Here is a 24,260-nt window from a genome sequence, read left to right as displayed (position 1 = left end):
GCATGCCGCCACTGGAGTCTAGAGCAGCGGAGATGTGTTCTCCTGAGTGACAAATCACGCTTCTCTGTCTGGCAATCCAATGGACAGGTCTAGGTTTGGCAGTTGCCAGGAGAACTGTACTTGCCTGACTAAATTTTGCCAAGTGTAAAGTTTAGTGGAGGGGGGATTATGGTGTGGGGTTGGGCTTAGCCCCTTAGTTCCAGTGAAGGGAACTCTTAAGGCATCTGCATACCAAGACATTTTGGATGATTTCATGCTCCCAACTTTGTGGGAACAGTTTGGGGATGGCCCCTTCCTGTTCCAACATGACTGCACAACAGTGCACAAAGCAAGGTCCATAAAGACATGGATGAGCGAGTTTGGGGCAGAGGAACTTGACTGGCCTGCACAGAGTCCTGACCTCAAGCTGACAGAACACCTTTGGGATTAATTAGAGCAGAGATTGCGAGCCAGGCCTTCTTGTCCAACATCAGTGCCTGACCTCACAAATGCACTTCTGGAAGAATGGTCAAACATTCCCATAGACACACTCCTAAACGTTGTGGACAGCCTTCCCAGGAGAGTTGAAGCTGTTATAGCTGCAAAGGGTGGGCCAACTCAGTATTGAACCCTACGGACTAAGACTGGCATGCTATTAAAGATCATGTGCGTGTAAAGGCAGGCATCTCAAGACTTTTGGCAAAATAGGATATGTATGCTGTGTATCCAGTGAGTAAGCTCAGAGTTTGTTAGTGCAATAAGGCAACACCCACAATTCAGCACAGCTTTATTGCTTTTGGGGTTTTTTGGGGTGTTGAAAAATTACCATTGAGGGTGCCAGATACACTAGATACACCACTGCATAAATGTAAACAGCTGGCCATTGTAAGCACCCCCATTGGATTAAGGGGTTTGTCTCAACCGTTTAACTGCCATTTTTGACACTTGGTTCATTAAAAGAAGTTGAAAAACCAGCCTGGATCACCAGGTGAAAAGAAACAAATCATAAGAGAAAAAGCAAATGCAGCCTCCACATCTAAGAATTGCTATGCTGCAATAAAATAAACTTGTGGGGTTTCTTACAATGCTGAATTAGGTGAGTACTTTAAACCTTAGGTCTGTTTTAAACACTTAGCACATATAACCAGAGGGCATAATAACTAGTGATAATTTACTGGAGTCTTTTATAAACGTCTGTACCTTAAAATCAGTTAACATCAACTAGGATCCCATATGAACTAAAGAATTAACAGTATATCCACATTCCCTACCCTTCTGCACCTCACACAAAAACAAAAGATAAATTGAGCTTTCAAACACTGACACAATAAAATACAGAGCCTCCAGAGATACGCATACCTAATAAAATGTGGAAAATCTATATGGTCATTTACCTGCTCCTTCCATAATCACATAAAGAAGATCTTAACTATGTGACAGATGTGCAAATATTTCCATAAAGGGAACAAATTCAGGAAAAAAAACCAACTGCTTATGCAGTCAGCTACTAAAAGAACCAAACGTCCTAAAATTATATGATGAATCAAAAAAACAAAGAATTCTTACCTACTACTGTGATAAATGCTTCTTCACTGCCTTGTACCAAATCACTGGGGAAAGCAAATGAGAAGTCCTTTGATACTGTACTAGGTGTATTGCCACTACCACGAACATCAAAAAGTGCAGACTCTGAATAATAATACTTCACACCTTCAGCCTTTAAAAAAAAGAAAATATATAAAAAGGAAGCTTTATTTCAGGAGTCAATATTAGCATGATTGTACATATCAGATTAATAAAGTAGTTGATAAAAGGCGAAAGATTTATATGATCTGAAGAGAAATATTGCCTCCCAAGACTTTATAAATAAGGATGGAACAGCAACTATTGAAAAAAGAAGGATATACTTAAAAAATGAAGATCTTCTGAATTCCCTAGATTCTTACTACAATCAAGCATATATCTTTCACATTCTGCACAATATACCAAAATTGTATAACCTATATTCAAGGATATTCAAGGTTCTCTTTAATACCATGATTATGATTTACCTTTACTACAATATATCTGGTCAAAGAATCTGTTGCTCCTTTTGAAGTTGCTGTAACAATGATTGTAATATTGCCCAGTACTTTTGGCTTTATAGGAAAGAAAACAATAGTTCCATTCTCTTTGAGGATGTTCACATTGCGTTGTCCTGGTACAAAGCCTGTGTTATTATTGACTGCAATTATATCAAATGAATTGCTAGATTCCAGTGTGATTACAGCCTGAAACACATTAATAAATTGGGTTAATGCACTTTATATTCAGTATGTCCCTATATTTTTAGAGTAGCTAAAAATCAGCTTATTACCAATGCAAAAACAGTGCCATAGAATTAAAGAAAACTAACCTGTGTATCTTCTTTTAAGGAATTTGAAACCATTACTTCCAGGATAAACTCTTCACCTCTTGTTAACATATTTGGCATATTAAATGTGATGATAAGAGGTTTCACCACAGACAGCTAGATATAAACAATAAAATGCATATTAACTTTTGCCTCAGCAAAAATAAGCAAAGACACAGAAAACCTATAGCTTATATGGCATGATTTACAGATGACAAATAAAAATGGAAAGATTAAAGGATTAGTCCACTCAGTGCAGACATTTCAGTTTTGGATAATTGCTGGTTGTTTGAATCACTGGTTAAGGGAACCCTGAGGCAAGATCTTTGCACCTGAGTTCTTAGGTCTATAAAATGTCTGCAGCTGCTGTAAAAGTTGTATCTCCCTGTGTATAAACTGTTATTTTTTTTTTTTCATTCAGCCAGCGGGTGAATAAAGAAACTAACAGAATCCCCATCTGCACAAACAAGGTGGATGGAGGAATCCCCCCCCCCCCACCAGAACATGTATGCTGACAGCTGTAGCTGCTGTTAGAGAAAAGATTTTCCAATATGTCACTTCATTTTCATGTCAATTGATAGATCAATGTATAGTGTGAGTGGCCACACTATGATCAAAATGTAGCTGGTGTCTGCTGAACTGGATGAATTTTGATCAGTGTATGGCCAACTTTATATCTCCCACCCTCCTAGGGCCACTTCCTTTTTGCCACCTACCTCCTACCACAGTTGACTGGCTAGCCTTGGTACCCCACTAAAAGGACATCATAATAATACATAAAATATCAGTGTTTTCCCACTCATTGCCTATATATATGAAGCTGATTGGCAGAAGAAAAAGGCAAGTTGTTGCCTTACTTTGCTAGTAGCTCATTTCTAGGTGTAAGAACCCAAAGTGGATGAACAGTATTATGCCGAAATACAAATAAGTCACCGCATGCCACAATATCTTTCTCCAGATTGAAATCTGTTTATTGTCAATGCATAATCTTTACAAAGCTGCATATTACAGAGCTGCACAACACTTTCAAGCCTCTTGGCTCTTCCCCAGGTGCATCATTTATTAATCCCATCTTTATAACCTCGCTATATTTTATGATTCATATGATTCTGATCCTACAAACTTACAAAAAAAAACCCTCAAAATTACCTCAATAGGTGCATCAGTAATCCCCAGCCCAAGTCCCTCAGACATTACAAATGCAGTGGCCACCCAAGTAGTATTTTTGTCAGGCACAGTTACTTGAAGATTTCTTGATAAACTTGAGCTGTTAAAAAACATGGTATTGAATTACTACTTTACAGTGCTTTAGTATTCCTGAAAACACAGCAGATTTCCATATGTGCAAGTGCATGAAATACATGGCCTTACAAAGAGACCTAGATCTCATTTCTCAAGTCAATTCTTAATGCCACGATTCTCAACCAAAGAATAGAGATTGCTTGAGAGGGAGGTAGAAGCACAAAACAGAGCGTACCAAATCATGCACATAAAAACTCCTTTCAATTAATCAAAATAATAAAATTGCACTGGTTTGATGGGGCACCAGAAACTACACCAACAGATAACCAGGTTCTCCAAACCAATGTAAAGGACAATCTCACTAGGCTGTTGGCATCAGGAGAGATGTGAGCAGGAATGGTATGGTCTGCAATGAGCACTGTATGATCAGAGTACTTTCACTAACATGCCATTCATCAGAGTGCAGAATAACCCTTCATACCCCTGGGAGAGAGGAGGTACAGTCGCACAACCAAGCGGGTGGGCAGAGGATCCAGACAATAGCCCCCACCCACACATCGAAAGGAATAGAGAGGGTAAAGTCTGTTAATAGAGGTGCCCTTGCTTCCTGCTGTGGCCATGAACGAGGTAAACCGCCTACAGCCCTGTGGGTCATTTTAGCCCAACATCTGTCAGTATATACCATATATAATTTATATAACTATATATATATATATATATACACATATACAGAGAAAGAAAGAAAGAAAGAAAGAAAGAAGATAGATAGATTTTATATAACATGGTATATATTGAGAGCTGACATATTTATAGCTGCTTGGGATTTTCATTCTCCGTCTAAAGATCTCTCTTTTTCTTCATGTTGTTAATTTCTTCATAGTTAGACCTCATTATATAAAAATCCCACTGAGCAATAAGTGAGTATGAATCTTCTGCACAATACCAAATACCCCTAAAAATTCTATTACTACTGCTGTTTTACCTTTACACATGACAAGCCTATAGTTTGAAAATGACACCTGGTTTGCTACTGTGTTGTGCATGACACATAAATCTTACCTATACCTTGTTTGTGGCACATTTCTGAGCCCCTTTTAAGGTATGTACACATGTGTGCAGTATCATTTACACTATGTTGACCATACTATGATTGCTTCCTACCACCCTCTCTCCCCTCCAAAGAGCATCACCACCTCCTGCAGTATCCTTTTCCCTGTCACCCCTGTCCTTCTCTTCTGTTACTCTGTATCCCCCACCATTTTCACACCTTGCTCCCCACCCCCTGTATTCCTGCACCCCCCTCCAACTGAGGAAGCTGGGGATGCACTTTTGCATCTTTGCCTTGGGTGCTAAACCTTTTCCCAGCACTGCAGTCTATGATACCTTATATTAGTTTCCAGCCAAATCCAGGTCTCTAAAAACTCTGTCTTGCTTTGGGAATGTCGTGGTATTTCTTCTACAATTCTTGCATTTGCAGTAGTCCCGGGAATTCCTAAAAATACAAAAAATGTAACTAATCTGGTTGACAAAATGACACATATTTCTGAAATACTAAACTAATGAAAATACATAAATAAATCCTTTAGAAAATAATATATCAACACCAAGTAATAATCAAAACTACAAAAACCCAACTTTGTTGAAGCCCAATTAACAGGGCCTTCTACAGTAAGGATAAAATGTGCTGCCTTTATATTTGCCTCATCTTGTCAAATATATTCCACAAAATTCCTTAAAAAAAAGTTTACTAACAAATATCACAAGGATATAATTAATGCAATTAATATGCACACTGCAATTAAGATTTGAGCATTTCTTTTTTTTCTATTATATGAGAAACAGAGATTTCCATACAAGTGTCTACAAACATTAACACGTGTTTCTATATTCTTTCAATGTGCTGGAAAATATAGGTATTTCAAAATATTTCACAAAAAATAAAGAAAAAATTGTCTGAATAAAAAAATCAGCTATTTTTTTTAAGCAATAGCCAGTACAAGAGTCAATAGTTAGTATAATAGTTAGTCCATTTCATACTTACTATATGCTTCATATATCATAAAACCATATGTTTCGTAGATTACGCCATCACTCAGACTTATTGGAGGCTTCTATTAATATAAAAAGTATGAACACTTTTTTGACCTTATGTTATGAATAATAGACAATGCAAAACAGTAATGAGATTTGGAACATAGAGAATTGTGCATGCATTTTATTGCAATAAAAAGCAGCTCACTAAATTCCTATTTATCCCAATGTGGTCAGTTCATACCAAAGCACTGCAAGTTAGTCAGTTAGTAAAAAATAGGACATACTTTATTTATGTGCATTAACGAGCATTAAGCAGGCCGATTAAATAATGATAAATACATTTATGACAAAACCCTTATCTGAATGTTACCAAGCTCATTTTATATAGCGAATGAACAAAAAACACAAATAGTAAATGACTAAAGAGACCAAGAAATCACTATATTCAAATTAAAAAGTGTAAAAAAAAACATATATCTGATTACAAGTGATTATTTAGCCTATTTTGCATTGTCAACTAGAAGCCACTATTACTTTCTGGTAAAGCCAGAACAATTGACTGTATCTAGTATAGCTTGAACAATTGCATAAATCCCATCTGGAGTTATACTTTTGGCTCTCTAGACCAACTAGGCCACAATGCTAGTCTTAATGCATTATTAAGATCAGAACTCCTACTACAAAGGGGTCAGGAAGTCAACAGTCAGCTATTTGGGGTACAGGTCTACCTCTCCCTGGCCTCCAGCCCTGTCCAGGGCCTACATTTGTTGGCTTCATCTGCCTAGATGTGGGTTGTTTGGCTCCCATGACCCAACTACATGAGGGTTTCTCCCAACTTCACGTATATCTGGGCAATGACTCACCCATTACATTGCTACAGGAGGGCTCTAACTAAAAATGGCCTAGCACCTGATGACACTCTTCTGTAACCAGACACTATTCTGGAACAGGGCCACCTAGTGGCAGACTAGCTAACTGCACCTGCCTACATGGGGCTGTGATTAGAAAGAGAAAGCTCACCAAGTGTGTATTTCTGCACCTACAATCAACCCCTAGAAGAGTAGGACAAAGTGATGTCCTACTCTTCTAGCAGTTAGATTCTACTTGTTTAGCCCTTCCATGGAAGTGATCTTCCAGTTTGCAGCAATGAAATTGCACCTGCTGTATGGGTTCAGGTACAAGAAGTCTACAGAGATAGCATTGGCTGGCAGTGCAGTAGTGTAAATCTTTTTTATTGTACTTGTTAATGTATTACTGACTCAGAAATAAGATGTAGAAGACTGGTTGCCACCCCTTTCACCTTTGCCGCTCTATTACATGGCTTACGTAGTCTGTGCCCTTGTTATGATGATCCTGTCACCTCACTTTCTTTTATGGACATCTTGGAGCTACAATATTGATTATCAAGCAACTGACATCAATGCATTGCCAAAGCAGCCAACAAATACCAAATATACCTTAGATAAGTAAAATAATATAATGTAATTATGCTAGTAACAAAATCCACAACTATATGTGTAAACATACTCACATGAATAAATAAAATTAACTCATCTGTATGAATTTCACTTTAATGCACAGTCTATATTATGTTAGCCATTGTGTTAGCCTCAATTTTCACGGGCAGTTATACACTGCATATTGCTGCGGCTGGAACTGACAGATTTCATAAACTGTGCTGATTTCCCCTAAGAGCTGCTGGCTTGTTCACCTCAGCTTTATGAACACATTAAATAAAAAATGCCAGCACTTTTTAAACTGCACTAAACGACCTACTCAAGGGAGAAAGATCCCTGCCCCCTTTTTTAGTACTTGTCAACTTCAATGACAGTACACAGTGTCAATCTCTTTTACCCAGTTTTTCTAGTATAACACACTATGTAGGGCTCCCCTTAACAAACTGGGGAGGAAGCTAGATGGAAGACTTGTTTTATGTCCAGAGTGAAATTAAGAGTGTAATGTCACTTTTCAGATCTGGTGCAGTCATGCATGATAACCAATCAGCTTCTAACTTCAGCTTGTTCAGTTAAGCTTTGACAATAAAAACTGGAAGCTGATTGGTTACTATACAGAGCTGCACCTGATTTTGCACCATGCAGTTCTAGTAAATAACCCCCTTTGCATAAGGTCATAATGGGTTTGTGTGTGAAGTCGAAATCCTATTGAGTACTAACATTGAAGTTGACAAGTATTAAAAAAGGGTGCAGGAGCCAAAAACTGTGGCCACTAACCCCATAGAAAGTCATCAAGGTAATCACTGGCTGTGTGAACAGTCACGAATAGCTGCGACCCTTGACAACCTGTAATTGCATAGTATGGGTGCAGCAGATGCAGCTATTCGCACACACCTACTGTATGTATTCCAGCCTCAGCAATTTTTGAAGTTTTTAATAGTGGGAAAGGGTTGGACTCTGTCAATGTTTCTTTGATGCTTACGTCCTTGCAGGAAATTTTCATCATTCATACTGGTGAGCACTATCTCCAAGACCAAAAGTGAAGTGAAATACAAAGTGTGATATTTGCCACCAGAGCAAAGTGTAAAGGCAAATTTCCATTCTATGCAGACTTACCTGATACGACATTAAAAACGTATTATCGACCTAGAAAACAAAAAACACTTTTCTCAGGGGACATTAGAAAAATGTTAACCGATTTCATTAGATATTTCCTAAAATTAGTAACAATGCAATAAAGGCAGGGTCTTTTACATACATCTGTAGAAATATAGGATTTTCCATATCTTATTTTGCTGGAATAAAGGGCTTTCTATTGTAAACTCCCTGTATGTAGAAGGTGTACATTCATATCACTCAAAGGAAGGTGAAACCTATTCAGTAAATTTTGGGTGTGTGCCAGTCCTCAAAGTGGTATTACACTCAAAAACAAACATTTTATAAATTACACTTTACCATTTCTTAGATGAGGCATGCATTTGGGGCTATTTTTTTTTTGGGGGGGGGGGTCTTTTTTGGTAAGTAAGTCTGTTATTGTTCAACTTCCTTTAACAGATCAGGCTGTCCATCAAAAGCGGCAGTCAGAGGTTTGAGACATTCCATTTACCACTGGCAGAGGTACTTAAAATGGTCAGCTTTTATTAATTAATGCAAAACCTTTATCCCACAAGGAACAAAAATTGCTGTAGCTGCTTAAAAAGTGTCAGCTGGAGTTCAGTTTTAATTTGTTAATCAAGTCCATTTAAATCTACTAGTGCAGATTTACACAGACTTGGACACTATCCTCTTCCCAGTCTGATAATGCTGTTGTTCAGGTTGTCTCTATTTCTCCTCCAGTCCAGTGGAGACACTTTAAGACATTAAGCACGATACTGGCTGGATCACCAGGCTAAAATAAATGAATAAAATCCTAAAATAAGGCAACAAATGCAGCTCCACATTTAAGGATTGATCAGCTGCAAGATATTACATTTTTGTTTTTAGCTAAAAAAAACAATCATAAGGTGTATGTAAAGGCAATTTTTTTGTAGCTTTTGTAATGGGGAAGAGTTAGACACTCTGTCAAGTTTTCTTTGCTGTTTGTGTTCCTACTGGGAAGATTCATCCCTCATAGTGGTAAGTATTGACTCCAAGACTGAATGTGAGGAGAAGTCCAAAATGTTATAGCTGTCACCACAGTACAGTGTGAATGCAAACCGACCATTGGGGTTAAATGTGTGAGTGACAACTGTCTAAGATGGGAATTCTTTGGGGAGATCTACTCTTATTTCCTTTTGCTTCTCCAGGACAAGTAGAGAATGGAAAGCTCCCAAAAAATAAAACATGCTAGGGGTTTTAACGTGCCTTACATCCACTCCAAAGCAGAACTTTAGGCATCAATGTAATTATTTTCCAAGTCCCCTCCACTACTGCAAATTTTTTTTTTTTTACTCCGTTCCAGTCACATGCTTCTATGCTTCTCCCTGGTGGGCTGGTGGGCAGGGAGCAGTGGCAACATAAGGACTACATGTCCTATAAGTCTGTAATCTTCAAGCCTGTTTGAGGCAATAGTAAAGACACCTGGCTGCTGAAGCTGCATCATTATGTCACCCCTGTAGTACTGGGAACTACAGGGGACGGGGCATTACAACAATAGCTGACTGTGACAGAAAACAGCAGCCAGACGTTCCTACAGAGCTATTGTTGAAGGTGAGCACACAAAAGTGTGCTACGTGCAGAACCTGAAGCTGTAATGCACCCGAACAAAAGGTGTGTAAAACAAAATACAAACTGGAGTTTTACTTTAAGTGTGACTCAAGAACTCTAACACCTCCGTAATCCCAAACTGTTTCAGCTGTGATAGTAAAACTACACATTTGTGTCAGGTGACATTTCACATGCCCCTTTCTGGGAAGCCCTCCTTGCTTTTATGAACATATTGTAATGAGTGCAGAATGTAAAATAGAATGCATCTGATGTAAGTGTCACTATTCTTGCCATATTGTGCCTTTATTTTGTTCATGTGATTGTATCTATTTGGTTACACTTACTCTGCTGGAGGTTAAATCATTTTCTTCCCCAAGAAGTGTGGAACTTTTTTCAACAACTCGCAATGCCACCAAGGAGCGGGATTCCTTCACATTGACAGACAGGGTGACATTTTCTAATGGTTTAGCACTGTTTTTACTCCATAATAAAGTCACCTATAAGATAGATATCAAACTCAGCACTTTACACAATAAAAAACTTTCATAGAACATCACATTGACATAAATAAAATGTAAAGTGGTTGTAAACCCTTACATGTACTCACTAAAGTGACTGGCCTAACGTGATACACAGAGATGAAAAAAAATCCTCCTACACAAGTTGTACCTGTCTATCAGCAGTCTTCTCTTTTCTACATCCATTCAAAGTGCTGAGTTTTTAAAGCTTGTCTGAGAATTCAGAAAATTGGGGGTGGAGAGCTGAAATTAAACACGGCAGGGCTCAGTGAGGAGAGCACTGAGAGCTGATTGGAGGAAAGAGACACAACCCCTTCCGCACAACTCACAGGAATAGAGCTGAGGCTATCAATCTTCCGAAGATCCCCTGTCACCATTTTTCTCCTGGTATCAGGAAAGCTTGTCAGAAGCCATTCATGCTGATAGCAAAGGACAAAGCAACAGAAAGAAATGACACTACTCTAAATTGAGACAAGTACACACTATAGAGGCATATGCTTTGTTCATATCACGTCTGAGGTTTACAACCACTTTAAATTATGTAGTGCTTAGAAAGCATGGTGCCTTCAGTGATGCATTTGTTTTACCTGGTTCTTTTGTGCACCTATGATAAGTATCTGAGTGGTTTGGATTATATCACCAAAGCTGCTGTTCGGATTGAGAAAATAAACTGTCAATTGAGCAGTGGGAGCCCAGGATTGTTCAGGAGTGAGACTAAATGTGGTTTTACTCTTGCCTGTAGCCACTACCATTCCATTTGCAGAAACCTAAAAATAAAGGAAATATGCATTAATAACTAACCATGAAGGGTTTATAAAGGCAGTATCAATATTTAACTTCACACCTTCATTTCTGAGCTTTTATATCCTTGTTTCTGTAGCAAGGAACACCTTTTATTTCAAACTGTGACGCAATGACCAATTCTGTAACATTCTTGCAGCAGCAGTTCCTACTGGAATAGGCACGTAGAACTACATTCTTTTTCCATGGACAGTGTTTGGGTAGGCTCTTGGGAATAAAGCCAACAGCATTGTTTTGCTGGAAAAGAAATTGATGTATGCACATGTGTAGGCAGGCCCTGGGAGGTAATACTCGCACTCAGTTTATACCCTACTGACGTCTTTTATAACAATCTTGCACAGTGTGTCTGCAGCAACAGATACATTTATCTTCAGTACTGATATAAGCAATCCAGAGAATATACAATCTCGTTGTTTACAGGATATGTTACCAGAGAATGGCTTCTGTTATCAGAGGTGTCCCTTCTTAGAATAGGCAGAGGATGTTTTTGCAAACTGCACTGGTTTCAAGCCTTTGCACCGTTTACCAGAGTGTATGAAGTGAAGAAGGAGCCTTCTCTGAGCTATCCTTTCTCACCTGGAACCTGTTCCTCACAAGCGGGTTAATCTACTTACCACTCACTCACCTAAAGAATGCCAAGATTACATGGGGTCCTCCCACCCACAACGGCTGCCAAAGTCTCTCAAGAGACCGGAGTCTACTTAGACTACCTTCCTCTCCCAAGACACCGTACAGAATCTCTAATGGACCAATTCAATTACAAAGTTCCCCTCCCCAGGCAATATTGGCACTAGGCCAGCTACAGGTGGGAAGACTAACAGTACCTGCCAACACTCCCCCCTCTTAAAAGATGTTATCCTCAGCATGTAATAGACAACAGTAAAATTATATTTTGGCCATTATGAATGAATAGCAAAAGTTATAACACATAATTATTTTACAATTATTCCTCAGGTCCTTTCAGGATGACATTCTTTCCCATCACTCCTTGCATCAACAAGTGGACTGTCTGCAACAATCAGTTCCTTGTCCATCAGAACCATGGAAGGTGACAAGTCAATTTGTTCAGCACTTTCCTCTAATTGCAGTTCACCCACAGCTTCAATACTGTCAGCAACCTCCTCCGGGAGCACATGCTAAGCTCCTGGACCAGAAGTTGCTTCTGATACCACTCCAGAGGTACCTTCTGAATGGAAGGTAGTCTGAGCATTTCTGTCAGAGCCTGGGATCGAACCTGGTCCTTCTGCGGTGAGAGGCAATGTTTCTTCTCACTGAGCTACATGGGATGCTAGACAACACTCTGCCTGATCTATTGGACAATCCTGCCTTGTGCCTTGTTTTCTGTTGAACCTTGAACTCCTTGCTCCTCCTATGAACTTCCTGATAAATGCCATGTCTCTGCATTTCCTCTTTGCCAGATTATTGTGCCTTCCCAGCCAATATCCCGCTTATGGTTCCTGCTGCTGTCTACATCTTCGCTACCCACCTTTGGCTTGCTACTAACTACGATTTTGCCTAATCCTCATCTGCTACCATTTGTGACCGACCCTTGGCTTGTGACTGACTCCGCTTCTGTTTGATCCCTAACCTGTTTGATCCGCTATTGGTTTCCAGCTTGCTCATTCCCTGGTGAGGTGATCCTGAGATCTGTGACTTGGTATTAACACGCAGCCAAATCCATCTCCGCCACTAGGAGCTCTGGTGAAAAACGGTTAATACTTAGACCCCCGTACCTCAGGTGAGCATGCGCTATTCCCCAGGGTTACCCACTGGTGTACCAATCCTGCTGGTTTCAGGTAAGCCTTTTACTGCTATAGCAACTGGTCTCTGAACCTGACTCAGGCCATGACAATTTCAGATCCAGAAGACTAAGAAAACTAAGGGTTATAACATGTTCCAATATAGGTGTTTCTTCACTCACCCTTGGGCTTCAGCTTCCACATCATACACGAGGGAATCAATGGTGCTTCAACTCTATAAGAGGAAGGTTCCCAAAACGGTTGCCCTATTCATATTTAGGTTTTTTGACTAGTAGCCGGTTCCCAGGCTGTAAAGACAATAGGTCAATTGTAGTCTCATCTGCCAGATGTTAGTGGCAATCCAAGACCATTTGTTTAGCTATCAGTAGAGGATCTTGATGTTCCTGAACCCATTCATTTGGTGTGCAGTGGGGTTCTGAATTGGTCACTTGCAACTAGTCCAAGGCATGAAAAGAACGTGAACTGTTCACCCCAAAAACTGGTGTGTGAGGGTAGCCACATTATTCGAAATTTATAGTCAGCCATGACAATTTTTTTTTTAGCAGCAGTAACCTCCCCTTTTAGGACATGGCTACATTAGGCCTTCATCTTACACAATATACAAACTTTTACTGCATTCTAGAACATCCTTATCAGTACATTAGGAGGACACCACAGACCCTCTCAACGTATTAACTAACATCAAAACAAAGCAGGACATCCAGATAACCTTTTGATTTAGCCCATCTACACCCCATTAACAGGATAATACACATCATAGTCTCACTCTAACAGCCTTCATAAAACTATCAAGTCCAGGCTTATGTAATTGCTAATCTCAAGCAGATAACTGTCCTGGCTAACCATCCGTCATAAATAGTTTAGCTGGAGTAATCAGCGAATATACATTTCTGTTTATCTTGCCTTGGAGGATCAAAACTTGAGTGTATTTCATAACTCCTGAGATAATAATGGTACATATTTACCTGTATCAATTCATTAGCAGCATTTTAAACCTAAACACAACTATCCTAGGAGGTATCGGAGGTGGATTAGACCCATTACCTCTCCTAAGTGAAATAGGCAACTGATACCCATCATATTCATGATGGACAATAATTTACAAGTTACTAGAATGCAACCTGTAGGTATTCCAAGATATTAATACATGTAGAAATCTGTATTTGGGGGCGGGATATCTGAATGCTCCTAAAAGTTTGTGACAACGGTCACTCCTCAGAATTTCTCATTGGTCAGAGCAAGTCTGTCAACACCATCCTCAGGGACCAGAAAAGAGGGCTGCATCAATAGTCTACCACTCTCTTTTTACCATAACAGCCGTTAAAAACAGTTGTTTTTAAGTATTGTCACTTTTAAACCCATTTTATTTTTCTGTTGCATTATTGTCTTTTTCTTTTGTAATAACCTTTTTCTGTAAATATTTTGTTGGTACCATTTTACCTGCTTAGTTATTAAACATATTTTTTTAAAATATGTGCTAATGCACAACTTAAAGAATGTCTGTCTCTTTAAAGAGTGCTACCACATGGTAAATCTCTGAATATACCTGTCTGGGGTGACAATGTGTGTTACAGATGTTTATTTGAGTCATAATTGTTATCGCTAATTTTGTGAACGTTGATATTTATGATAAATATCTGGTGGCAGTAATTGATTTGGAATATAAAGGGTGAACTGTATAGTTAACCATACCCGGCAATGATCGCTCTCATTCGGCCAGCACTTAGATTGTGGTGCTGTGAGCTGGAAAATCTTTGTGCACAGTGAGGCTGAGAGTGCCATCATCACATATCAGTGATAGCACAATGTTTGTTTAACTAGCCATTTATCAGAAATTCGTGGCCTGGGTCTAAAACCGCATCTGTCACACAAGGGTACCCAAATGCACTGTCCAAACATCAGAAAAGAGGGAGTGTATCCAGTAGCTTTATGTACATTTTGTTATAGGCCCACACAACATCTCCAACATGTTGTGGCCACCGATCCCAGGACATCTGCTCCAGGGTCCAGATCAGGCTCAAGAATGTTTAATTGAAACACTCTGTGGGTGGTAAAGGCTGGTGTGTGCCCTGGCCAGAAAGAATTCTCTTTGAACAACCATAGGGCTGGACCACATGGGTCCAGAAAAGCTTGGCTGTGGTGACTGCTGTTTGGTCACAAGTAGAGACCACAACCATGAACCTGGAAAAAAGGTCCAAAAAACACCAGAGCATACCGATATCCTGAGTAGGCTTTAGCCACTGCTATAGAGTCCATAGTCACCTGTTCAAATGGCTCTGATGTGGAGATCTCAAGGAGAGTAATATGTTAGTGCAAACAATGCTGACACTCCTGGCAAGCCACTGTACCCAATCAGACAATCCTGGGCAGTAGAAATATCCACTTCTATTTTCCAGGTGATCCCACTATTGAACTAAATGTCTGACTGTGGCTGAAAGCCTTCCTTGCTCTCCATATGTGGGCAAATGTACACTGGAGAGCAACCTCCATGTCTTTACAATGTTAGAATCATGTTACTGCAGAGTAGCCCACTCATCAAGGGAATGTTTCTCAGCCACCAGTTGGAATTCCTGTCTCCGCTGTACGTGGGCAACATCAAATTGGCCAGTCTCTTGCAAGATCTTTGGTCGAGTCTGGTGACACTCCTTCAGCCTCCAAAACATAGCCCAGATATTGGATGCAAGCCCACATGAGATTTGCTTGGTTTTAGTTTCAGTCCACACTGTGTCAGCTGAAGATTTGGTCTAGGTGTTTAATATGTTCCTCAAATCTCTTGAAAAAGTTAATAATGTTATCCAGATATATAAGAATGGTATCAAAGTTGATCTCACCTAAACATCTCTCCATCAACCTTTGTAACATACTGGGCATATTGGTAAGGACAGATAGGTTGGAGGGACATGCAGAGTTTTGTAGTCCAGCAGGTAGGTCTGAACACACTACTTGGGATTTCAGTGCAGCAGAGGCACTGTGTTTTCAGCCCAAACATTTCAGAACCCACTGGACTTCTGGCAGAACAACAGTTGTTTTTTTGTACAATGTACGGAATATATTTTTTTTTCCTAGACAGTTTAATTTAACATTTAAAAAGTCAATACAATACTGCTCAAACTCAAACGTAGAACACCACAGTGACAGTTCTGCATTGCTATGCTTTTTGATTCAAAGATATTACCATGAAAACATGGAAGCAAACTCCTGCTGAATAACACAGTTATAAAAATTGTTCAGGAACAAGAGATGGTGTCACAATCTGAAAAATGTTTGCACATTTTAGTAACCAAAGCTGCTGAAACCAGGAAAAAACCTAAGTTTACCAAAATGTTTTAAAATCTTACATACCACATAATAAACATCTTGAGTATTTGGATATGTATTAGCTTGTAGATGAAAAGGTGTCCCAACCTGTAGGAGAAAAAATATGTTTTATAAGCCAGTACATTCAGCATGTTTTGCCATAGATTTGGTAATAGTTTTATATCATTATTTTATTTTGTCTTTATAATAGAAAACTGCTAAGGAATAAACTTTTAGTTTGCCATTGCTGTCCTCTTCAAAAAATGCTATAAACAAATACTAGTTTCCTTGCTGTCATGCTGACCCTCTTGCGTCAATATTTTGAGATCCTGACCCATAAAAAGAATTATTTAAAAAGTGATGAAATCAGTGATTTAGTAGAACAGCCAAACAACTAACTTTTCAAAAGAAGGCCAGCAAAAGCAGCATCATAAATCTCCCATGACATCAAAAGCACATCATAGACCTCTCATGAAGTGTTTACTTTAAAACCAAGCCCATCTTTAAATTGTAAAGTCAACTTTTCAGCTTTAGATAGAGTAGAGAAGGACTAAAACCCGTCAGGTTTTTATTGCTGTCTTTTATTGCTGTGTCCCCGTCTTTGGAGATTCCCTTGCTCTACTACTTCTGGTGACAATTATCACAGTGACAGCAAGGGAGAGCAAATCCAAACAGTTTGAGTTGTTACCAGAACAAGAGGTGAGAGTAAATCTTCCAATGGGGATGCTTAACCTGGTGACTACTGTCAGTGTTCAGTAGAGGGGATTTCGAGAGTTCTCCAGGACAGGAAATAAAGGGATATTTCCCAATTTGGACACTGGCTTCAGAAAATAACCTGATTGTGATTTTAATCCTTTGTTACAAAAAAAAGTTCCTTATTAAAACAGTATTATTTATTGTTATTGAACAGCCCTAGTCACAAAGAAGCAGTAAGACAATGAAGAATGATTCTGTTTGTCCAATTTGAAAGCTAGAGCTTGCGTTACTGCTCAGACTACTGGTAAGGCTTCATATACTGAATTTACCTGAAGAAAAATGAGAATAAAAAAAATATTCATAATAAATGAAAGAAGAAAATAATATTGTCTTTTTAAAAAATCCAAAAATTATATGTGAGTAAAAGTAACCAGAAATTTGTACAAAACTTGGAAACTGAATTATATGTAATGAGGTTAAGTTTTATAGAAGAGACAGAAATTGCTGACCAGTACACTGAAGAGTGTTGCTGTGTGCATCTCTATTTATTGAACTGAAAAAATGCTTCATGGTTATGTTTACTTCATGGTATGATGTAATTTACTGTCTACGTGTTCTTGTTGTCTTTAACATATGTCCAGCACACTGGCTGGTAAAAGTTACTGTGTATCCCCAGCAGCTTTCTAACACAAATGTAAAAACTGTGGATCCCAGCCAGCACCAGGCAAAGAAAGTTAGTAAATGTCACCTCCAAATTGTCACATAGACGGTTTAGAAGTCCTTTTTTATATAGCGCTGTGAAAAAGTACTTGTCTCCTTCCTGATTTTATATTTTTGCAATATTTGTCACGCTTAAATTATTAAGGTTATCAAACAAATTTTAATATTACACAAAGATACAAATATACAAGTAAATACAAAATGCAGTTTTTAAATGATGATTTAATTTATTAAGGGAAAAAACTGTCCAAACCTGCCTGGTGCTTTGTGAAAAAGTAATTGCCCCCTAAACCTAATAACTGGTTGTGGCATCCTTAATGGCAACAACTGCAATCAAGCATTTGCAATATTTGGCAAGGAGTCTTCACATCACTGTGGAGGATTTTTGGCCTACTATCCTTTGCAGAATTTGTTTCATTAAGCTACATTGGAGGGTTTTCGAGCATGAACAGCCTGTTTAAGGTCATGCCATGGCTTCTCAATTAGATTTAAGTCTGGATTTTGACTAGGCCACTACAAAATCCTAATTTTACTTTTTTTTTTGAGCCATTCAGATGTGGACTTGCTGGTGTGTTTCAGATCATGGTCCTACTGCATAATCCAAGTGTGCTTGAGGTCACAAACTGATGCCCGGTCATTCTCCCTCAGTAATTCCTGGTAGAGCAGAGAATTCATGGTTCCATTAATTATGGCAAGTAGTCCATGTCCTGGAGCTGCAAATCAGCCCCAGACCATCACACTACCACCACCATGTTTGACAGGTGATATGATGATCTTTTTTTATGAAATGCTGTTTTAGTTTTACACCAGATGTAAAGGGACACACACTTTCAAATATTGTTTCATCAGTCCACAGAATATTTGCCCAAAAGTCTTGAGGATAATTTAGATGCTTTTTGGCAAATGTGAGACGAGCCTTTGTGTTCGTTTTGGTCGGCAGTAGCTTCCAACTTGGAATTCTCCCATGGATGCCATTCTTGCCCAGTCTGTTTCTTATTGTTGAATTGTGAACACTGACCTTAACTAGGCAAGTGAGGCCTGCGGTTCTTTATATGTTGTTCTGGGTTCTATTTTGACCCCCTGGATGAGTTATTGTTGTGCTCTTGGAGTAATTTTGGTGGGCTGGGCACTCCTGGGAAAGTTCACCACTGTTCCAAGTTTCCTCCACTTGTGAATAATGGCTCTCACTGTGGTTCACTGGAGTCCCAAAGCCTCAAAAATGGCTTTGTAACCCTTTCCAGATCTATACATGTAATTTACTTTGTTTCTCTGTTTCTCATCTTTCTTGAATTTCTTTAGATCTCAGCATAGTGTGTTGCCTTTTGAGATTTTTTTAGTGTTCTTCACTTTAACCGAGTTATCTTTGAGTAATATTAAAATGTGTTTAATGATCTGAATCATTTAAGTGTGACAAATATGCAACAAAAATGTAAAACTCAGGAAGGGGCAAACACTTTATTACACCACTGTAAGTATATTAATCAGCACTATTCTGGCAAAGAATCTGAAAACTGCTCTCAAGGCTTAGCAACACTAGTGCTGGCATAATAATATATCAATACATTCTCAGTAGTTGAAGTTGATTTCTTAAAACTGAACTCCAAGAAAACAGCTGAAAAAACAGTAAAATACATATAAGGAATTTGAACCATTTATTTATGCAGTCCTGAGATTCGCAAAGCCCTGCTAGACATTGCAGCCTTATTGATGACCTCTCTTTTCCCTACCACAGTAAAGCAACACAGCTTAGGCACCTTCCCATTCCCAGTCTGGGACTGAACGATGAACTCCAGGGAAAGTAAAAATCCCTTTTTTCAGTGTGGCTGCCTTGAACTGCAATGGTTAAATGCATATTTAGGTCTAGGGGGAACAAGAGCAGTTTCACCCAGTCCTCATTTCCCACAGGCTCCTATGTGCTGAAGAATGGTCCCTACAGCTTGATCTTCCCCATTCTCTGGTTGTCACAAGGTCTTCTGATATCATAAAGCCAAATGCAGGGTCCATAGCGGTGCACTGGACGTGGGGACACCCAGGGATAGTCCATCATTGAAGCATAGGGAAGTGCCAGGTGTCAGGAGAATTAAGGATAGGGTAAGTAAACTTGCTTTTCCCGTCCCCCAGGCATAAACAAGCATTTAAGTGTGCAGGGACAGCTCCACTGCATGAGAGGATTTTTATCTTCCCTCGAGTTAGGCTTGAAGGAGCAGCAGCAGACTGCTAAAGTTGTCACTCTCCTCTCTGCTTCTGTCACCATGTTCCGTGTCAGCATTTGAGCACACAGCACAGATTGATTGGCTCTTTGTGCTGGCTCTCCCAGGGTTCAATATCAAAAGATATTCAAGTACATGCACTGGTTATATTTAAAGGAGACGTGTGGGAAATAAAAAAAATATATACTAATAAAAATAAATACATACTAACCTATATAGGTGCCACATCAGTCGCATGCTGCTGCTGTGCCCCACTGGTTCTAAGATTGAGAACTGAGCGATCACATGACCGCTGATGATTCAGTTCTTGGTCTTGGCTGTCAGTCACTGCTTATTGCTCTGCCCATTCCCCCTCACTGCTCACTGGAGGACAGGTCTGGGGAAAGGGAAGGAGCAGCTGGCTCAGGCTTTCAGTGGCATTCTGAGAGTATGAGCCAGCTTCCTTAAAGTCAGGATCCTTTAAGAGCCTGGAGTGGCTTTAAGACTTCTTAGGCACAGGAGTGCAGAAATAAGTACAAAATCTTTTGCCATACTTCTCTTTTAAAAATATATTTCATTCCTGTGTAATCAATATCTAACTACATGAATTACGTTTTAACATCTGCATATGAGTTCAGCTTTAAAGAAGTTACTTTTACATCAAACAGATCTACACAGCTAAAACTAAACATATTGCTTTAGTAAATCATATAAGTCCAAATTCTTCAACTGAAGTAGAGAAAGGATTTTTGCAGTTGTTTTGATGCAAATTTGTCTAGTACCTTAAATGTAGTTTCTGATATATTTATCTGGATAAAAGGGTCCACTGTGTTTGGTATTTCAAAGTAGAATGACTGAGTGGCATTCTGGTATTTAACCTACATCAGAAAAAAAAAGATTTTTGAAAAATAATTTTACTGGCAGCAATCTTCAAAAACATTTAGGAAGGAAGGAGGAAGACAACTCTTAACTTTGTCATTATTTTAAAATTAGTGTTAATATATAAAACATTTTTACCCCAGTTACATAAAAAAGGAACATTTATCATTACATAGTTCTACATTTGAACAGCAAACAAGATATAATAGAAATTCACAAGTAATCATTATACCCAATTCCCACGTATGATTTCATAGTCTACCTGAGCCATTGTATAAATCAGTGAAATCAGTTGCAATATTTCTGACCTCTAATTCAAAAAAGTCAGCTGAAATATGTTTATTTCTAATTGACCACATCTCCAATTCTCATTGCATTTACTTCATTAAATGGCCTCACTGAAGTGCTGAGGCGCATATACCCTTTTTTTTCTGGTGTCTCTAACCTCTAGGTGCTGTGTATAGGCAGCCCATTGAAATCTACTAGGACACGAGCTGCACAGCAGTTTGTCCTAGTGTGATAGGTGTCCTGAGTGTGGGTGAGTACGCTTTTGGAGCTGCACACCCACACACCTATCACATTAGGATGTTTAGCTATGTCCAGGCAGAAAATGCATCCAAAAAGATTTCAATGAGCTGCCTGCATGCACCACGTGGAGGTTAGAGATGGCAGAAAAAAATGGCCCATTTATGGTATGCATCAACATTCACACAGGCAGGACACCCAAAGTTAGAGATGATTTACTCTCCCAAAGCAAAGGCACTTTTGCACATTGTAACTGCCTAATTCCAGTGTTTCTCCTCTCACTCAGTATTTCTCTCCTTTACTCAGCAAATGTTACCCCACTGCTAATGCAGAGGACAGGGAAGGGGCAAACAAGGATGCTGAGTAGGTGCCTGATGTCCTCCTTATCAAAAAAATGATGTTGGTGGCTAGAAGGTTGTAATGGTGCACAAAGAAAAACCCATGGCTTTGTGTAACTAAAAGGCAGGCTTGATCTACCCGCTGGCTTGTATACAGTTTTTGGCCAATTTCTAGGCATTTTGTCAAGGTGCCCCTGAAGGAACCTAACAGCACCCCAGAGTGCATGTGCACCCTGATTGAAAAAGGCTGCAATATAACATATTATTTGACACAACATCTAACACAGTAAAGGAAGCTGAATCTGAACTTTTGGAATTTATAGACAGTAAACATATAGTAAAAAACTGGACTTAGCTTAATAGAAAAGAGGTGGAGATCAATAATTATTTATAGGCTGCCATTTTCACATTGTGACAATGTTGGCATCGTATACTCTCTAGTAAAAAGTGATGTAGTTTGAGATTTTTCAATAGAATATATATATATATACAGTATATATATATATATATATATATTAGCACTCACCTCGAGTTGTGTCAATTGACGTGACTGCAGAAAAGGAAATTCCAGACTGACAATTCCAGAATCGGAAAGGGTATAGTTCTTCCAGGAGACATTAGAAGGCATAGTGGTTACCTCCCACATGGAATATAACACTGTGGTTTGAGTTGTTTTCACAGAAACGTTTTTCTCTCTTTCCTCTTTGGTTAAGGGTTTATTGTCAATCCTTTGTACTTGAATCTGAAAAAAAGTTAGCATTTGTAACATTAACTTTAGCTTTAAATGAATAATTTTGTAAGGATGCTAATATGTTCATTCAATATGAAAGGGAGGTTCTGCACAAACAGTATAAACTTTCTGCATGAATTGGCTTACAGCTCTATGGCATTTAAAAAAGTCCCATGTCTATTATACTAAAAATGTTGTGTGAGCATTTTGTATATACATTCAATAACCATGAAAAAAAATGGAGATATGACTGATACCATTTTTATTGAGTAGGATGTAAGTTTTTTAATAGAACAGCGTGGTGAAAGGTTAACATTGATTGTAGATTACTTTTCTTGGATTTATGTCCATTAAATAGGGTGTCCCTAAAGTCTGGACACACAGGAAATATCACTATATGTTTATATATTTATATAGGTGTATAATATATCACTATATAAGCTCACCAGACTTTAACCCCCTTGACTTCTTTTTTTGGGGTATGCTTAAGGAGAAGGTGTACTCAATGAAAATTACAGATATGAATCACCTGAAGGAACACATCATGAACAAATGTGCTCAAATTGATGGAAATGTGGAGTTACTGCACTGGGTTCATGTGAATCTTGCAAAGTGTATGGAACTTTGCATCACAAATGGTGGAAATCACATTGAAGATGTTATTCATTCATATTCCAATAAAATGTTGAAAAATGTAATGGCATTTTTTGAAAATATTAATTTTGACTATATGTCCATATTTTAGGGACACCCTGTACAGTGTACAAGATTTCAAAATTATTTTCTATTAAAGAACAGTCAACTTCCTTGAGCAGTCAACCTTTTAGGTAACTTCATATAAATTAACAAATATTAGCAATGACATTAAAATAGCTTCCAGAATAAATTACTATTTATTACCTGAACTGCATACTTAAGGGCTTGTTCAAACACTGGTTTCTGGCTTATAATGTTTAGCCTGTACCTTGAATCTTCTCTGGTTACAGACAAGAGTGCCTCTACTGCAATACCTATAAAAGGTCATTTTAAATTATTTACTATTTACAATGTCACACATGCACATTACATTTTGTTTAAAAAAATTGTAATAATTGTGTATTGTATCATGTAAAATTCAATTCCGTACATTTACCATATAATTATTACTATACAACTTATCCCATATTATTCTACTTGACATTTCTTTTTTAGTATCTTTCTTCCTTTCCTCCTGATTAAATGGAAAACAGGAGGAATTGTCATCTCCCACTGAAGATATTAAAGTACCTAGTAATTCCTTAAAACAATAACAAGCAGGTACTTTAAAAGTGAATTTTGACTAGTACTTGTATGCAGGTGCCTACAAATTGGGTTTGCTGCTAGTTAGAGATTCTGAACTGCCCAGGTAGGGAGGGGTTAATATGGGTCTGCCAGTTTCCCAGGCTTTTTCTGGGCCTGCCCTCCATCCTGTGGTACATATAAATAAGGGGAAGGCTTGGTCCCGGGAGGGCTTCCAGAAGAACTGCATGGGAAAAGGCTAGAGGGTCCACATAAGGAACCTACCAATAATGGGACACTACAGAAATGGACTTCTACCTGTTACGGTTTGCCTAGGTAGCCTGGAAATGTTAGTTAGGGCTTTATGATTGTATGGACTGCACTGTTGCAAAGTTTCGTAAACAGTTTCAAAGTCTGGTCTGAAGCACTCTAAAGAGGTGTATGGTGGTATATGTGAAGAACAGGGCCTGTTATGCACATGTGGGGTGAAGTAGAGAATATGACAAGACTAGGGGCAACAAGCAAAAAAGAGGAATGAGATGGCAGCCAGACAGCTGGAGGAGGGTACCAGCAATGGTGATGGGTCTTGAGCATAGTGAGGGGAGCTCCCTCCCTCCCGAGCAGTCAGTGGCCCAGCAACTAGGATCGAACTCGTGTGACAGAGACCTTAGGGACCTAGCCACAGGTACAAGCAGAACCACAGGCTATCACTTGGAGTGTGGTGATAGAAGAGCTGGACTGGTGGAATGGGACATTGCCATGTG

The 24,260-nt window shown here is 38.9% G+C and overlaps 1 protein-coding gene across 1 annotated transcript in view; it reads right to left on the bottom strand.

Moving 5' to 3' along the window:
• Positions 1-24,260, bottom strand: part of LOC149459303 (CD109 antigen-like) — a 79,032-nt gene that overhangs the window by 21,318 nt on the left and 33,454 nt on the right. The window contains exons 10-22 of the mRNA XM_089681384.1: positions 23,140-23,249; positions 22,036-22,251; positions 20,550-20,645; positions 16,208-16,270; positions 10,892-11,071; positions 10,131-10,283; positions 8,218-8,247; positions 5,655-5,724; positions 4,997-5,105; positions 3,521-3,638; positions 2,375-2,488; positions 2,031-2,249; positions 1,546-1,696 (exon numbers count right to left, since the gene is read on the bottom strand). Coding sequence (XP_089537510.1) covers positions 1,546-1,696; positions 2,031-2,249; positions 2,375-2,488; positions 3,521-3,638; positions 4,997-5,105; positions 5,655-5,724; positions 8,218-8,247; positions 10,131-10,283; positions 10,892-11,071; positions 16,208-16,270; positions 20,550-20,645; positions 22,036-22,251; positions 23,140-23,249 — 1,629 coding nt within the window. The remainder of the gene's footprint in view (positions 1-1,545; positions 1,697-2,030; positions 2,250-2,374; positions 2,489-3,520; positions 3,639-4,996; positions 5,106-5,654; positions 5,725-8,217; positions 8,248-10,130; positions 10,284-10,891; positions 11,072-16,207; positions 16,271-20,549; positions 20,646-22,035; positions 22,252-23,139; positions 23,250-24,260) is intronic.

Source organism: Staurois parvus, unplaced genomic scaffold, assembly GCF_062004578.1.
Source record: "Staurois parvus isolate SC_StPar_1 unplaced genomic scaffold, SC_StPar_1.0 ptg000264l, whole genome shotgun sequence".
In the NCBI taxonomy this organism is placed as follows: Eukaryota; Metazoa; Chordata; class Amphibia; order Anura; family Ranidae; genus Staurois; species Staurois parvus.
The sequence above is the reverse complement of the archived record's forward strand: the minus strand, read 5'-3'. Positions and strand labels throughout refer to the sequence as shown.